This window comes from Lepidochelys kempii, chromosome 1 (assembly GCF_965140265.1).
Source record: "Lepidochelys kempii isolate rLepKem1 chromosome 1, rLepKem1.hap2, whole genome shotgun sequence".
In the NCBI taxonomy this organism is placed as follows: Eukaryota; Metazoa; Chordata; order Testudines; family Cheloniidae; genus Lepidochelys; species Lepidochelys kempii.
The window spans coordinates 62,018,705-62,037,431 of record NC_133256.1 but is presented as its reverse complement, the minus strand read 5'-3'; the positions used below and the strand labels follow the sequence as shown (position 1 = coordinate 62,037,431).

General features: G+C 39.1%; 1 protein-coding gene across 5 annotated transcripts in view; it reads right to left on the bottom strand.

The window, feature by feature from the left end:
* The window catches only part of VWA8 (von Willebrand factor A domain containing 8), a 294,392-nt gene that overhangs the window by 110,907 nt on the left and 164,758 nt on the right, over positions 1 to 18,727 (bottom strand). For all 5 annotated transcript variants that reach the window (XR_012159153.1, XM_073345760.1, XM_073345752.1 and 2 more), the window contains 5 exons: positions 15,357 to 15,432; positions 11,202 to 11,337; positions 8,937 to 9,056; positions 6,672 to 6,877; positions 256 to 407 (listed from right to left, as the gene is read on the bottom strand). Coding sequence is in view for 4 of the 5 variants with exons in the window: in XM_073345760.1 (XP_073201861.1) it covers positions 256 to 407; positions 6,672 to 6,877; positions 8,937 to 9,056; positions 11,202 to 11,337; positions 15,357 to 15,432 (690 nt within the window). In the remaining variant the exon portion in view is untranslated. The remainder of the gene's footprint in view (positions 1 to 255; positions 408 to 6,671; positions 6,878 to 8,936; positions 9,057 to 11,201; positions 11,338 to 15,356; positions 15,433 to 18,727) is intronic.

Here is an 18,727-nt window from a genome sequence, read left to right as displayed (position 1 = left end):
TGTTTGTATCTGTTTTTCAGACATACTATTAACATTTACATGGACATTAAATAGAGATGAAATATTAGTAATTTATTACTACTAAATTTACTGTTAAAATATAATTGTCCATTATTTGCAGAAAACAAAACTTCAACCATAAGAGTATTTAGCTTCAAGTATCCCAGGTTGTTGTTAATCAATTAGCAGCAAAATAAAAGAAAGCGAAAAATGGCTGATAGAGACAAGTGTTAATATATATTAGGTTAGCCTTACTCCTTGGCCAGCTGTACACTGGTGGGTTTTGCTCCAATAGGTATCCCATGTTTGTGCAAAGTGCTGATTAAAGTATCACGCATTTCATTGTTGTAGGAGTCAAAGTCAAACACATTTCGAACCACATTTGCAAGTCCTTCAGTTGGAAATTTCTGCACAGAAACAAAACCCCAACATTCATCTTATTACACATATCTATTAAGTTATTGCACATACTAAAATATTTTATATTGTAGTTAGTCTGTATAGTTAAACTGCTAAAGTCAGTTGAGAGAGAAATGCTATGTTTATTTGTCATGAAGCAATAAAACAAATGGTATATTTATTTCCTGGAAAGACAACTTCTGTTTAAATTAAACAAAACAAAACATTAGATTCATACATCTAAATAATGAGCTCTAGTAGTCATGTTCTTAGTGTTGCTAGATAGAATACAATAGAAACAACTAACACAAAAATTGCAGAACTAACAACATGCATGCTAAACTTCACTGCCCTATTGCTTTGCTTTTTGTTGCATCTCTCATGCTTTCTTGATATGTTATCTATTTAGATTGCATGATCTTTGAGGCAGGGACCTTATCTTCTTACAAGTAAGAATGCTTAGCAAACTATTGGCAATTTAGAAAGTACATACTTTTAAAAATAAAGAATGAATAATGAAGTTAATTTAGGGTGGGAGTTGCAAAGGTTCTCAGTGCTGGCCTACCACAGCTCCCATTGAAGTTAATGGGAGCTGAGGCAGGCCAGCACTGAACACTTTTTGAAAATCCCATTGTTGGCTGCTCTGGGTGCTGTCTCTCCAGGGGTCCCAGCTTTCTCCTAAGTGAGCCCTTTCAGTCCTATCAGTCCATGAATTCTTAACTTAAACTGAGTCTATCAGCCCTTAAACACCAGGGCTTGCAGTTTTCTTTTCTCTTCTTATCAGTTCCTGAGAAGCAGCCTGGCATAGGGCTGTTGTCCCCTCTGCTGTCCCAGGCCTTTCTGCTTCCCTTTTCCCTCTCTTGCATAATGACAGGTTTCAGAGTAACAGCCATGTTAGTCTGTATTCGCAAAAAGAAAAGGAGTACTTGTGGCACCTTGGAGACTAACCAATTTATTTGAGCATAAGCTTTCGTGAGCTACAGCTCACTACACTGGATGCATCCGATGAAGTGAGCTGTAGCTCACGAAAGCTTATGCTCAAATAAATTGGTTAGTCTCTAAGGTGCCACAAGTACTCCTTTTCTTTTTCCCTCTCTGTTCTCCCTCCTTTATAGCTGGGCTTGTTTCTGTATCAGTCACAGAGACAGGTCCATACCTTCACAACTGGTAATGCTGGCAGCTGGGAAGGGGTGCAAGCAGCCTGATAGTCTGTCAGCAGGGAAGACTCTCCTCTCCCTTTTGCCTATGCTCAGTATGGGGTTTGTAAACCCCATTACACCCCTCCTTAAGTGACCATTGCACCATTCCTACAAACACATATGCACATGCTTAACTTTTCTACCATTGTGAGACTACTCATAATTAAGCATATGCGTAAGTGTTTTCAGGGACAAAAAATTCCCAAGGGGCATATTGTGAACCCATCACTCTTATTTGGTAGCAATTACTCACATAAGAGTCCCAACTGTGTAAGTAACTACACACCAGTGGAATAAGGGGTTCACAGCCTAAAAGTTCCATTGCGCACTTTGACATACTCCTGTCTGAAACAGTGGTACATCAAAGCATACTATGGAATTATTACTGCATGGTAGCAGGGTCCACACGATTAGTTAGTGCATGAAAAGCTGATGCACTCTACATTCACGCCCTGGCTTGCTTGCTGCACACTAAATCACCGTATAGACAAGCCCTTTTAATGTGTGTATCACAAAATACTACAGCACTCATACACAAGAACAATACATACACAAGAATATGCCCTAGAAATTATGCATATCTGGAGTATACAGAAAAGGCTGCATTATTACTTAGCTAATTATTTGCTTTGCAAAATACGTAATTGTGGGATTCTACAAGTCATTCTCTAGCTGCCCCCAACACATTTAATGTGGCTATTCCTTACTGAATAAAATATAAAAAAGTCCTGTGATAAATGTTCTAAGTTAAGTTGGTTGAAACATTTTAGATAGAATTCCGGTGGAAAAAGTTAATTGATATTTCTGAACTACTAAACTCCTTTCTACTAATAAGACTTACAGCACTGAATAATTTCACTATCCTGGAATCAAAATTAATATATTGCACAGAAAATAATCTACGCATTTATCATGATGTATATCAGACAGATCCATTGCATACACTATCCAAAATTAAAAGCACAAATATCTACTTATATTGTTACTGCTTAGCACATAAAACCATCCTGCCTGAAACAAAATTATACTTGGACAACTTCTATATTCTGCAAAATATATTTAATAGACATTGTAGGAAACAGAACTTATCAGGACTTGTATATACTGTAAATGTAACTGAAAAACATGGTGTGATATATCTTGAATTTTAGAATTTCTGCAAAAGTAAAGCAAATGATCATGTAATTAACAGTACACAGTATATTTTGAATAATAAAACAGTAATAATGATGAATAGTTATGGTTAGGTAGCATTTCTTAGTAATAACTCACATTCTTCCTCTCATTACAAAGTGTAATGAACAAGCTCGCACCGATTTAATTAGTAACTTTCAGTACAGTATCTGAATACGCTAGAGGATAATGACAGGTTTCAGAGTAGCAGCCGTGTTAGTCTATCTATTGATACTGAGCTATTATCAGCAAATTGAATCTATTTCCCCATGTTAATTATCCTCACACCTTCTTGTCAATTGTCTGAATTGGGCCATCTTGACTATCACTACAAAAGTTTTTTTCTCCTGATGATAATAGCTCATCTTAATTAATTAGCCTCTTGGATTGGTATGGCAACTTCCACCTTTTCACGTTCTCTTTATGTATATATATCTTCTTCCTATATGTTCCATTCTGTGCATCTGATGACGTGAGCTGTAGCCTACGAAATCTTGTGCTCCAATAAATTTGTTAATCTCTAAGGTGCTACAAGTACTCCTGTTTTTTTTTAAGAGGATAATGATTAGCCTCGTTTGCTCTACATTTATTGTTTCATGTAGCTTACAGAGGAAACGGCAAAAGCTTTAATAAATTGACTCAAATGTTATCCAGCCCACCCAATAGTCTCTTTATCCTCTTTTGAACTATTTTGTTTCTTCTGACATACATCCCTCACATCACTGATATCTCCATGCTTCCTGTACCAATATTATATGATATGAACTCTATTTCTTTAGAGGCAAATCATCACTTTCACAAAAATTATTCTGAACTAGAGAACCTGTCAATAGGTTCTTCACTTAACTCCATTTTTAAAAATGAGCTCCACTGCTTCAAATGGTACAAATTCAGCAAATTTTTAATATCTGGCTGGAAAACTGTTTACCAAAAAATGTCACTAACAGTTTACTTGAAGCACAAAACTTGTCTGTCTTTACAAATCATTTACTTGATATTGATTTTTAAAACCAGATTAGAAGACAAAATATTGATTCCCCATCAGTACATCCAGTTCTCATTCAATGAGTCTTTCCATTACAAGTAACACTTCTATGAGTGTCTTGGAGTACTTTAATATTTTACTCCTAGATTTCTGGTTATTTTTGAAAACAAAAACAGTTTTTGCTTTTAGCAGCTTCATACTGGATATATTTTATGCTTAAAGTCATTACATAGTATGGCTTGAAAAAAAAAAAGTACTTTACATGAATCTAAGCTTATGTGAATTGCGAATACGGGTACTATTGTAATCTACTTTAAACTACCGGTACTCCCACGGTCATTCTGTTACGTCAGCATTTACATTCTATGTAGCTTGACATCTTACCAAATACTTTGCTAAAACTACTTTTTTGAAGAAATAGCAAGCACAGTAGCAACCTATTAACACTGTATTCTATTATTCAATCTAAACCATTTTACTGAAATAGTTCAGCATCTCTGTGCTCATGCTGAGAAACCTGTTATTGGAACACAGCTTAACAGGTTTCCTCAGTTCTGCAATCCCTGCATTATGACTGGGTGTGAGTGATTTATCTTCATAATCTCCATAAGGTTATGTCTCCATAATCATAGAGTATGCATATCACTGTACTTTGATTGGCTGACAGTCAGAATGCAGAGATTTACATAATCACTGTGCTATTACTTCTGATTCATACACTTAAAATTTTCAGGTTTTCTGCCAAAAACAAAGATATTGCCTTAGTTTCTCACCCCTTTCTGTAGAAGCAGAAAAGTTCCAAAATTACATGAAAGAAAACAACCACATGAGTACAAAGAAAGTGAGGCTGTGGAACTGCTGTAAAGGAAATTGTTTAACCATATGACTAAATTACCTCTTTCCTTCCTACAGGCCAGCACTGTTCATTGACTCATTTCCCTCCTTCCTTTCCTCCTCTCCCTTCCCTCCCTGAAGTCCGGCAAGGTCCTTACTCCAGAATAACTATTATATTTTTAGTTACACTAATTGTTTACATTAGGTCAATCCCACCTCCTTTACTTGCCAGTTTTGAAATACAATTTACTGTAAACTGTCGCCCCTCTGCTAAGCAGTAGCTGACGTCAGGGCCTTGGAGATAGGTTTTGCATTGAAGGAGAACTCAGTGATGCAATCTGCATATTTACTTAGTGCAACTTGTTTATTTACACTACATACATTAGTTATTCAACAGAAGTGGGCACAAAAGGCACACAGGGAAACCCCTCTTTCGGAAATCTCAGCCCCACACACCAATACTCTGTTCCCAGAAAGTAACTCTGCACTAATAATTGACTCCAGTGAGGGAAATTGAGGAAGAGAACCAACCAACTGTTTGCCACAGCTTTCCCCAAACAATCCGCATCAGGAAAACTAACAAAGCCGTGTTTCTTCAAATATTGTACACTTCTTGCGCACTATGAAAAATAACTCATAAAGCAGTGTAACGCTGTCATTTGGTGAGGCCTGCCATTAAAACATATTTTCTAATTACAGATTATTTGGGGGTGTGGCATTAAGAAGGAAGAACCAAAAGGGTTGTTTTTCTTCGAAACAAATCTGCCTTTCAGCAGTTTGGCAGCCCATTTTTTCTCTTTCATTTAAAATTTGATTATTTGTTTTAATATATTAATATTACTAATAACACATGATACTTGTTTCTATTAATCTGATAAATCACTATGACCTGGTCAATAACACCTCAGCTTTCAGACCTGTAGCTCATTCAGCCCAGGATAGGTATTACTTCATAAACATTCAAATTATCAGTGTTGTTATGCTGTATTTATATTATGGTAGCACCCAAAGGCCTCATCAGCATTCAAGAAATATTGTCTAAAGAACAACTAAAACTGCAGAATGACAAAGTCCCTGCTCCAGAAATCTAGAATTACTAGGTATAAGTATCATTGTAAAAAAAACTATACTATTTCTGAGTCATAATATCTTAGTGTCACACACACAAATTTGACACCCTCCCCCCCTCACCATGCAGCCCCATTGTGCTGTATGAACATACAGGTAGAAATGGTACTTTTGCCAAAGAACTTATAATAAGAGACATTATATTAAAATAATTATTACAACAATATTTCTAGGAAATATAAATTTAACACAGTAAGATCTTAAATCTAAGAAACAGCACTATAATAATTAAAATACCTACATCACGGATTATAAATAGTAGAAAATACAAACATTCCATATTCAAATAAGCAGCAAATACGTTTCAAGTTATATAGCTATTCTTCTATTAGCAGAACCTAACTTAAACCTTTTAACTTTATTATTGAATCAGAATTCAGGATATTGCATTTTGACTGTGTGAGGTACATGAGCAACTATTTGCCAAGTCCATATGCATGTACAATTTTGACAACATAATATGATTTTTGATCTATTATTCTTAAGCAACAGTGTCCAATTTCCCATAAAGGCAATGTAAATCAAAAATGAAACAGCAGGCAAAAGTGTAAATTATTAAGTTATGTTATTCTTATAAAAGCTCAGGGAATTCTATCAGAAAAACCAATATGAACAATGCATAACAGGTTCATTTTCTCTCACACACACAAAGAAAATAATGAAAGATAAAAATGTATTGTATGCATTGTACACACTTACAAATAAATGTTCACAAAGATCTAACTACCAACATACATATAGAACCCTATCATTGTGCTAAATGAGCATCTAGATATTGTTACCCTTTCTAAATGCAGTTGTTGGACAAATCCTTCCATCCACAAATTTGATTTATTACTTATTTAAAAAAAAATCTTTATCTACAGTACTTGAAGGTTTTTCAAAGAGTATATTGCATTACTGTTCATTTAATTTATTGCATTCTTTTGAATTCAAGATAATGCATATTGTACCTGTAAATGTTTTACTATATTTACAACTTCTCTGGTTGAATAAGGATAGTTAATAATTCCTTGGTCAGCCAAGCTCCTCAGTTCTCCAAAAGCAGCCACCAGTTTCTGAAGGATTGACTCAGGAACATCCGGTCCATACTGTCTAAGCATAGCCAGTTCCGACTGTGGTTTGGGATTATCAACTGCATGGCAGCTAAAAATATCCCCTAAAATAAAAAATATATATAGGGTTCATTTAAGCTTTAATACAAAGGGAGTGTAATAATAATAGATAATATCCACCTTGTATAGTTGAAAAACCCTGAAAGCCTTCAGAAAGTACTGAGCACCCACCCACTGAAAAATCAGGCCACCTGAAGTCCTCCCATGCTGGTCACACAAAAACGAGGCATCCAAAAATCACTAGTTACCTTTGAAAATACAAAATTCTTAACTCACTCTTCCTGAATAAAGAGACTGAAAGCTGAATTAGAAATGCCTGAAGGCAAAGTTGGCAAAAAAAAAAAAAAAAAAAAAAGAGATGCAACAGGAACCTCTGAACTGTCACTATAATTCCCGAGAAATGAGAACTTCTTCATGAAGTCCTGCTTTAAGCACTCTGCAGATAAGTGCTCTCTCCACAAATGCCTGTTTAGACCACAGGAGGTTGCTTTTCAAAATTTGTCCACTACCACCTCTCCTCAGTCAAGGAGGTGGTGCGGACAGTAAATTTCAGTACAGATAATTTCTGAAGGCCTATGGAAAACAAACCCGGTCCATTTGGCCATTGCATAACAGGACATCTGGAAGCCTTTCCTTCAACTCTTGAAGAGAACAAAGAAAAAGGGATTTATTTTCCTGCTTCTAATCATTCTAACTTCACTTTGAATGTGCTTCTGAAGTCAAAGAGACAAGGTGTTTTCCATTCCTGGTTCAGAATTGGGAAAATCAGAAGGGAAGTGTAATTTGCCTAGGTGAAAAGGGCGCAAAATGTTTGGCAAAAACTAGGACACGTGTAAAGGACCAACTTGTTACTATGAAGAACCAATATGGACAGTTGTGGGAAAGTATGGAGAGCTTTACCCCTATCCTGGCTAAGGAGATCAACAGCCAGAAACCAACTTCAAGAAGAAGCAGCAGAAATTGACTGAATGAAGAAGTGCCACAGGGTGGCTGGCCCCTGGAAATGAAGGAAGCTCAGCTCCCTTGTGCTAGAACAGATATGCCCAGTTGGACCAATGATGAGAGTGGGGTACCCCAGGGCTATAATGAGCCAGGCTCTCAGTATGGAAAGGGGGATTGCTCATGGAGCAGGAGCAAGCACAGGCAGTGGGAACCTATTGGAGGGAAAAAGAGCCTCCAAGAAAGCAGCTTTGGAAGGTGCTCTGTTAAAGGAGTACAGGAGAATCCTGCCATAGGCCTTCAAGCAGGAGAGACTGAAAGACAAAGGGGAATGTCCCCAGGAAGTTGTAGCCCATGGTGTGCTCAGGAACTGTTTTGTTCTTTTTGCTTATATTTGGAAAATAAAACTGTCGATCCTTCATGGGCTGGGGAAAGGATACAGTCTTCCAGGATGCTTGAACAGAAGTTCACAAAAGCTGAGGAAGATCACTTTTATAACACACTCAAGGCATCAGGGAGCTAAATGAATAGTGGAGAAAGATCAGCTCTTTCAGGAGTACTCTGACGCAAAACTAAAGCTTAGGGCATAGGGATGTAGGGTCACTACTGGGCCCTGCTGAAGATGATCTTGACATGAAAGCAGAGGGGTTTTGAACCCTGGAAAGAGCATCAAAAGGTAGAACTAAGCCCGGGACAATTATGACTAAAAGCAGTTTTCTTTAGGAGTTTCCATGTGAGCAGAAGAAGAGGACATATTTAACCATGGGAAAGTTCTATGGAATAGTAAAGACATCCTGGTCCAGTGTTGCTGGGTGAATTTCACTGGGAACAGGTCTACAACACGGACACAGGGCTGTAAAACATTTGCTCTTGAGTACCACTTTCCTGGAAGGGTCTTGGATTGCCCTTGCCCACAGGAAAATATGTGGAACTAATTTTCTTGCTGAACAGATGTACATCCCAAACAGGGTCATGTCTAAGGCAATGAGTGTCCTGCCTTGGACCCGGAAGTAATAGATTTAGGGGTCCTCTCCCCACCCCAACCACCCCACTCTTCCTTTCACCATGAGATCAAGTAAAAGAAAGAAAGCTAATGTTCTCCCACACCCAAGACCATTAAATATACCTGATTTACAGTGCTCCCATTTAATACAAATCACTTACCTAGTGTGCCAAAAAAATCATTACCCAAAAAAGGAAATCCGGGTCTATTTGCTAGAACTACCATTCTAAAATCAGGATGAATTACTATTACATTTTCTCTCCCATCTACATTAGCAGGATCTGGAAAACAGATTGTTAAAAATGTTTTAGTTTTGCCATTTATGAAACAAACAATAGAAATCTGTACATCTTCCAAAAAACCCAAAGGCTTTATTAGCATGTTGCTCCACTATGAGAGCTCTAGGCACTTGCTATAATTATTTTGTTTCATAAACCTAGAGGAATAATTTGTTCCAAGCTCAATGATGCATTGAATATCTCAGGACCAGAACAACTTGTGCCTTCAGTAAAACTTGTGGGAGAAGGCTGGTACCATGAGATATATCCATGAGAACCCCCTTGTGGAGATTTCTACATATTGCCCTGTGTGAGGCAGGGAGAAGAGATCTGGGGCTTGCCCTCCTACAGAAAACCCTGTGCACAAACTTGAAGACCCCCAGGAAGCTGTGAGAAGCCAGAGCCACGTGTGAGAACGTGCAAACTGGCTCAGGCTAGGCTTCTCCACCTGCTCCCTGCAAGCATATCTTCATTGGTACCACAGGGAATCCTCTCACAATTACACAACCAGGATATTAATTTAAACAACCAGAACTATTTCTTTTAAATGACACCCTAGAGATTTGTGGTCACCCAGTATAATTCTAGTATTGTATCACATGAATACTGAATAATTACTTCATTCACACTTAAATCTGTGCTCCTAATCTGTTTAAAAGAAAAACACCACCTCTATTTTCATCACACATATAGCATTGTTTCAGAGTAACAGCCGTGTTAGTCTGTATTCGCAAAAAGAAAAGGAGGACTTGTGGCACCTTAGAGACTAACCAATTTATTTGAGCATAAGCTTTCGTGAGCTACAGCTCACTTCATCGGATGCATACTGTGGAAACTGCAGAAGACATTATATACACAGAGACCATGAAACAATACCTCCTCCCACCCCACTCTCCTGCTGGTAATAGCTTATCTAAAGTGACCACTCTCCTCACAATGTGTATGAAAATCAAGGTGGGCCATTTCCAGCACAAATCCAGGTTTTCTCACCCCCCCCCCCCAAAAAAAAAACCACACACACACAAACTCACTCTCCTGCTGGCAATCACCTTGATTGTCATGCACATTGTAGGGAGAGTGGTCACTTTGGATGAGCTATTACCAGCAGGAGAGTGAGTTTGTGTGTGTATGGGGGTGGGGGTGGGGTGAGAAAACCTGGATTTGTGCTGGAAATGGCCCACCTTGATTATCATGCACATTGTAGGGTCAGTGGTCACTTTGGATAAGCTATTACCAGCAGGAGAGTGAGTTTGTGTGTGTGTGTGTGTTTTTTTGGGGGGGGGGTGTGTGTGAGAAAACCTGGATTGGTGCTGGAAATGGCCCACCTTGATTTTCATACACATTGTAAGGAGAGTGATCACTTTAGATAAGCTATTACCAGCAGGAGAGTGGGGTGGGAGGAGGTATTGTTTCATGGTCTCTGTGTATATAATGTCTTCTGCAGTTTCCACAGTATGCATCTGATGAAGTGAGCCGTAGCTCACGAAAGCTTACGCTCAAATAAATTGGTTAGTCTCTAAGGTGCCACAAGTACTCCTTTTCATATAGCATTGTATTGACAAACAGTGAAGATGCACTTCAAATACAGCTCTACTCTGAAAAGTAACTGTAAAAATTCCAATGTGTTTCAGTTTTTTCCCCCAATGATTTCCACTTGATGAAATTTTCTCATCGTACAAGTAAAACAGCAACAAAAAAAACACACAAAGATTTTTGCTAACTGCCAGCCCTGAAAAAATTCAACCTGGGACCCAAAACCTAAGATATGGATTTGGCAGACCAGAATATGTTCTGAGCAATAAGACTGCATAGATGTAACCAAGAGCACAATTTGGTCAAATGCATCCTTATTACTGGAAGTGATGAAGACAGAGCTCAACTTGATTTTTGAATCCACATCCGAGACGGTTGCCAATTCGGAAAACTTTTCCATGACAATAACTACTGAAACACTAACATGGTGTCTCACGGGCATGTTTACGGAGTCTCTCTACAAAGAAGTACCACACTTAAAACTCTAAGTGCTAACATTTGCACAGCAAACATTTTTTCGACCACTCGACTCTTTTGTAGCTATGGCTTAATAAATGCAATTGCTGTAATATGGCAACATACTATGTTTTACCGTAGATTATAAAAGCAACTTACTGGCAACAAGGCGCCTTCCATCCGACAGAACCATTTCTCCACTTTCCACAAGAGTTTTTAAAATACAGGTAACATTTGTAGGTGCTTTGTCTGCCTCATCGATAACCAGAATATGCCCCAACTTGACTGATTTCACCTAGAAGACAGAAGAAATGAACTGTCATATATATATACATATATACACACACACACACACACAAATATTGCAATATTGATTTCTCAGTTTCTTGTAGTAACAGTTTGTATTTTCCCTCTATAAGTTAATATAGAAAAACAAAGAGACAGTAAGTGATTACTAATATAACGTTAAAGCATTAATAAATTGTTGCTTGAAAAACTGATGAAAGAAATGGGTCCTGTTAATACCAAAAATGTGTGTTTTCAGTAGGGCAGTTAACTCATCCCAGTTAACTCATGCGATTAATTCAAAAAAATTAATCACTATTAAAAAAAATTAACCATGATTAATTGCCGTTTTAATCGCACTGTTAAACAATAATAGAATACCAATTGAAATGTATTATAAATATTTGTGGATGTTTTTCTACATTTTCAAATATATTGATTTCAGTTACAACACAAAATACAAAGTGTACAGTGCTCACTTCATAGTATTATTTTTATTACAAACATTTGCACTGTAAAAAAGGTAAATAAAAGAAACAGTATTTTTCAATTCACCTCATACAAGTACAGTAGTGCAATCTCTTTATCATGAAAGTGCAACTTACAAATGTAGATTTTTTTTGCTACATAACTGCATTCAAAACAAAACAATGTAAAACTTTAGAGCCTATAAGTCTATTCAGTCCTACTTCTTGTTCAGCCAATCACTCAGAGAAACAAGTTTGTTTACATTTACAGGTGATAATGCTGCCTACTTTCTTATTTACAGTGTCACCTGAAAGTGAGAACAGGCATTTGCATGGTACTTTTGTAGCCAGCACTGCAGGATATTTACATGCCAGATATGCTAAACATTCGTATGCCCCTTCATGCTTTGGCCACTATTCCAGAGGACATGTTTCCATGCTGATGACGAGCGTTAAAAAAATAATACATTAATTAAATTTGCGACTAAACTCTTTGGGGGAGAACTGTATGTTTCCTGCTGTTTTACCCACATTCTGCCTATATTTTGCGTTACGGCAGTCTCAGATGACGACCCAGCATATGTTGTTCGATTTAAGAACACTTTTGCTGCAGATTTGACAAAACGCAAAGAAGGTACCAATGTGAGATTTCTAAGGATAGATACAGCATTCAAGGTTTAAGAACCTGAAGTGCCATCCAAAATCTGAGAGGGATGAGATGTGGAACATGCTGACAGAAGTCTTAAAAGAGCAACACGGCGATGCAGAAACTACAGACCCTGAACCACCAAAAAAAGAAACTGAGCCTTCTGTTGGTGGCATCTGACTCAGATGATGAAAATGAATGTGCATCAGTCTGCACTGCTTTAGATCATTATCGAGCCGAACCAGTCATCAGCATGGAAGCAAACCTCCGAGAAAAGTATTACAATACTCCTTTAATAAGCCCCAATCCTGTATAGTTTACAGAGAATTGATAATAGCAGATTTACTTCTGTTTAAATATGCATAAGCAATCATGCATATCAGAGGGGTAGCTGTGTTAGCCCAGACCTGTGAAAGCGGCAAAGAGTCCTGTGGCACCTTATAAACTAACAGACGTATTGGAGCATAAGCTTTTCTGTGTGACTACCCACTTCTTCAGATGTATGTAGTGGAAATTTCCAGAGGCAGGTATAAATATGGAAGCAAGAATCAGGCTAGTGATAACGAGGTTAGCTCAATCAGGTAGGGTGAGACCCTCTTCTAGCAGTTGAGGTGTGAACACCAAGGGAGGAGCTCACATCTCAATTGCTAGAGGAGGGCCTCACCCTAGCTGATTGAACTAACCTCGTTATTCCTAGCCTGATTCTTGCTTGCATATTTATACCTGCCTCTGGAAATTTCCACTACATGCATCTGAAGAAGCGGGTATTCACCCATGAAAGCTTATGGTCCAGTACGTCTGTTAGTCTATAAGGTGCCACAGGACTCTCTGCCGCAATCACACATATGTAGCTATATATATATATATACACAAACACAATGAATTGAAATAAAACACATTTTAATGTATGAACCCTAGCTCTGTTTTCCTTTGTATTTCTAATTGAAAACAGGTAAATTATATATTACAGCTAAGGCTGCAAATCTGTAATGGAGGTCACGGCAGTGACTTTCTGGAACCTCCGTGACTTCTGCAGTGGCCAGTGCGGCTGGCCCAGGGGCCGCCTGAGCAGCTTGGGCAACCCCTAGGGAAGCCGCATTGGCCACTGCTGGGGCAGTCTCGGGCCACCGCAACTCCCCCGCCCCCCAGCAGCAGAAGTTTGGGTGTGGGACGGGGCTCAGGACTGGGGCAGGGGGCTGGAGCATGGGAGGAGGGTCGGGGTGCAGGCTCCGGGCGGCACTTACCTCATGGACCTCCCTGGAAGCATCAACATGTCCCTCTCGTGACTCTTAGGCAGAGGCATGGCCAGGCGGCTCCGCGCGCTGTCTCCACCCATAAGCACCACCCCCGCAGCTCCCATTGACCACAATTCCTAGCCAATGGTGGCTGCAGAGCCCATGCTTGGGGCAGTGTGCACAGCCCCCCTGGCCATGCCTCTGCCTAGGAGCCAAGAGACATGTCACTGCTTCTGGGGAGCTGTGCGGAGCCAGGTAGAGAGCCTGCCAGCACTGCCACCCCCCAGCACCAGTGGGGGTCCTGGGCCACCCCCTCTCCCCAAGCACCCGTGGCGCCCCAGGGCTGCCCCCTGCCCCAGAGCACCTGATTTAGTCAGGGGTATATAGTGCAAGTCGTGGACAGGTCACGGGCTGTGAATTTTTGTTTACTGCCCGTGACCTGTGCAAGACTTTTACTAAAAATACCTTGACTAAAACATAGCCTTAATTACAGCCAAGATTTTAAAAATTGGATGCCTAAAGGTAGACTCCTAAATCCATGTTCAGGCACCTAAATCAGTGGCATGATTTTCAAGAGCTGAACTCTCAGCAACTCTCACCAACTCCCAGTGTTCTTCCAACAGAAAGTCAATGGAAACTGTTAAGCGTTCAGCATTTTGAAAAATCAAACTACTGATCTTGGTGTCTGAATATGGATTTGGAAGTCTAACTACAGGCTCCCATGTAAAAAAAAAATCTTAACATACGTAGTATTGAAGACTACCTCTGGATTCTGTCTAGCTAATGGAGTGGATGCATGGGCAAATGCTGCTGGGAGAGAAGGCCTCATCTATCATAGCAGAACCTGAACTCCGTGAATGGCATGACATGCAGAAACAGATTCTCTTGCATACGTGCACACCATGTGCCTGTGCACGAATGGTGATTGCCTGTGCACACATGGAAAAGGCCTTGCCAACATGCAGCGTATTGGTGTGTATGGAGGAAGGGCAGCAGGTGATACTGAAATGAGGAGGGAATGCTAGAAGAGGATGAAGAGATGCCACTCATCTGGGGTGAGAATGAGGTGAAGCTGACGTGACAAACAAGAGTGGTTCTGTTAAAGCAGAACCAGGCGGAACGGGGTGCTGCAGCTGGGAGGGAGAGGAGGAGGTTGGTCAGGAATAGATTCTGCTGATTGGAGTCTGGGTCCTGATTGTGTGGGAGGATGGAGCAGAAGGCAGTAAAGAGTTTAGGGAGTGGGGCACCGGTGTCAAGAGGTTGAGTCACTGGGTATGTAGGCTGTGTGTTTAGAAGCTGGAAGGGAGACATGGGAAAAATTTCAGTGCATCAGCATTTGAGGGGCATCAAGTAATTCCAAAGTGAAATAAATAATATGCTCCTTTTGCATGTCAGATACACCAAGACCCCAGAATACTACACTGATTAGCTTGTGGCACAGAAAATGTATGTGAAATGAACAATAATGGTCCTATACTGCCAATAATGTCTTGCTATATTTGATTCTGTTGCTGAATTATAATATTCTCATGAAAGTTACAGTACCCAGACCACAGGGATAAGAATTTTATAACTTAGCCCAGAATTCCTTGGTCTTTGTGGAGCTTCCAATATATTTTTTAGCATTGTTTTATAAATGAAAATAGATTTTCAAATCTACAAATATAATTTAAGTACTGACCAGTGGTGAGTCTTCATATGTAATATGGCCATCTGTAACGGAAGGCTGCAGAGTAAGGCTCTGTACAGTGGTATCCCTGAGATTTAAAAAAAAAAAATGCAATTGGAAACAAAATAAAACTGATTTTTAGTCAAACTAAAAGGAAAAAAAATATTAAAAGCCCTATTTGGAAGCAATACTGCAGAATTTTCTCTCCTGTAACAGGGAAAGCAAATATTAATAAAAAGCCCACAAACCATTATGCACCAGAGTGCAGAAACTCATGGAACCAATGTACAGGGTTGAGTAAGATAGTGATGTCATGTACGAAGTGTAATTTTATTTTTTTTAACTTTATGAGGTACCAAAGCGATAGGTGCCTGGGTGCCCAGAGAGCCTGACTTTTCCACTCCCCTTTCTAAGACCCATAAGAAGAAGTGGACTGAGAATGATTAGAGAGCCCATCACCATGATCCCCAGTTTGTCAGAGAAGTTACTGTTCAGCAATTTCTCTTCCTCACGCAAGGTTTTCATAGCAATTCCTTGCCCCTTTGAACCTGGGAAGTGAGAAATCTAAACACTGAACCCCACCTCTCCCCATATGGGAGTGCAACGTGCTATCACTAGTTCTGGATAAAGCGTGCGCGCTTTAAACTATAAATTTCATGAAAAACATTTCCAAATGTCAAAGAAATCCCCTCAGATAAAGCAAACTGCTTAGCAGTGTCAAAGTGAAGTCCAGTTAATATTTTAATTGCCCTGCTCCATACTACTATCTCCAAGAGAAAGTGAGATTAGAAAAAAATAGTTCTGACCAGAAAATAGTTCATTTTAAAATTTTTACTACCCGAACGGCACCAGATGGAATAACTATTTACTAGAACTTGATACATCACTGTATCATAAAATGCTAAAGTTAGTTGTTGTTGTTTGGTTTTTAATGGCATGGTGTTCCTTTCTTTCCAAAATAACATACATTTAGGGAGGGTTTTTTTAAAACAGTCTGATGAAAATGTGGGGGAGAGTATACCCTTAATTTCAGTTAGTACAATCGACTTCAATGAAAACTAAGAGTGCAGCAAATGAAGAACAGGTTGCAGTTCAGAAAGGTCAAACAATCTCTCTTTATCTGTTTAAACCACAAACCTTATTATGAGATCTGATTTAACAAAAATCACACTCACCTTCATAGCCATCTACGGAACCAGAATTGTTTGCTTAACCTAAGGTTATTGATCACTCAAAATTTCGACCTTAGATATATCTTCAGATTTTGTAACACATTTGTAAAAACCAGCAAGAACTCAGATAGGCTTCACAGACACAGGAAATCAAATATAGCATTGTTTGTAGTAAACTGTAAAATGGAAAGCATCCAATTTTAGCTGAAAACTGGAAGTAGTTAACATCCAAATCTCCTTTATTTGCTGTCAGTAGCATTTCTATCCCCAACAACTACTGCCTTGTTTAACAAAGGTCATGATTGATCTGCCCTAAGGTCTCTGCTAATAACAAAACAAACAAAAAACCCCAAGCAAGATCATAATAAAAACACAAACTCCTCATTAAATCTTTGCAGTGGGGTATTTTTTACAGACAAACGTAACATGAAACACCACTTTCCTACTACCTTAACCCATTTCTGTCTTGCACAGAGAAATCAATACTAGATGCAGCAACAACTTCAATCAAGGAAATGTTATGGAAACCTTTTATTCTTTGATCACCGATTACTTATGATATAGGCCAAATTCTCAGATGCTGTATTTTGGCATAAATCCATTGAAGTTATAATCTTTAGTCCAAACCCAGAGAGCTTTAAGGGTACAAGAATTTTATGACATGTAAACCATGCCAATCAAAGACTAGAACACACACATCCAGTGGTCAATCAAATCTGGAATAAATGAGTTTTCATGAATTGGTTGAAGGATAAAAGGGAAGATACTTATCATATACTAACAGGACTGTTCAAAGCATAAAAGGGGACACAACAAAGGCACAAATATGGAAGCACCACAGGAACAGGAGACAAATGGAGAAATCAGGACGAAAGCCTGGAGAAAACACAAGGCACAGGGGAGGCGGTTACAGAAGGCTTTGAAGACTACAAGTGTGACCTTCATAAAAAAGGAGAGGGAACCACTGCAGAGACAAAAGAGGTGGGGAGATATACAGTGGTATTATGAATGGGCATAAGAGGGCATGGGCAGAACTGGAAGAGAGGAAAAACAAGAGACCAATAAGTGCAATCAGTGTAAGTAAGAACAGTGTGTCAGCTGGTTGTAGTTAATCATATGGCTCCAACATCATCTGACATGATGTTAAAAAATGGTCCCCATCTACACAGAGTGCTAAAATCATGCTTTATGCATGCTAATTAACACAACTCCTCATAACAACTTAATTTTCTAGTGAAGACGAGCTCTAACTGACAAGGATATCTTTGGGGGAAATCAACACTGAAAGCAGTGGGAGGAAACAGAATCAGGTGACAGAAGGCAGAAATGTTTCAATCATCAGGGAGCCTGCAAAATGTAGAAAACATTCTACAAATACATTAGAAGCAAGAGCAAGACCAAGAACAGAGTAGGCCCGTTACTCAACAAGAGGGGAAAGACAATAACAGAAAATGTGGAAATGGCAGAGGTGCTTAATGACTTCTTTGTTTCAATTTTCACCAAGAAGGTTGGTGGCGATTTGACATCTAACATAGTGAATGCCAGCGAAAATGAGGTAGGATCAGAGTCTAAAATAGGGAAAGAACAAGTCAAAAATAACTTAAGACAAGTTAGATGTCTTCAAATCACCAGGGCCTGATGATATGCATCCTAGAATACTCAAGGAGCTGACTGAGGAGATATCTGAGCCATTAGCAATTATCTTTGAAAAGTCATGGAAGACGGGAGACACTCCAGAACACTGGAAAAGGGCAAATATAGTGCCCATCTATAAAAAGGAAATAAGGAATTCCCTTCGGGGAATTACAGACCAGTCAGCTTAACTTCTGTACCCAGGAAGATAATGGAGCAAATAATTAAGCAATCAATTTGCAAACACCTAGAAGATAATAAGGTGATAAATAACAGTCAGCATGGATTTGTCAAGAACAAATCATGTCAAACCAACCTGAGCGCTTTCTGACAGGGAAACAAGCCTTGTAGATGTGGGCGAAGTGGTAGATGTGGTATATCTTGACTTTAGCAAGGCTTTTGATACTGTCTGGCATGACCTTCTCATAAACAAACTAGAGAAATACAACTTAGATGGAGCTACTATAAGGTGGGTGCATAACTGGTTGGAAAATCATTCCCAGAGAGTAAACACAGTCATGCTGGAAGGGCATAACAAGTGGGGTCCTGCAGGGATCGGTTCTGAGTCCGGTTCCATTC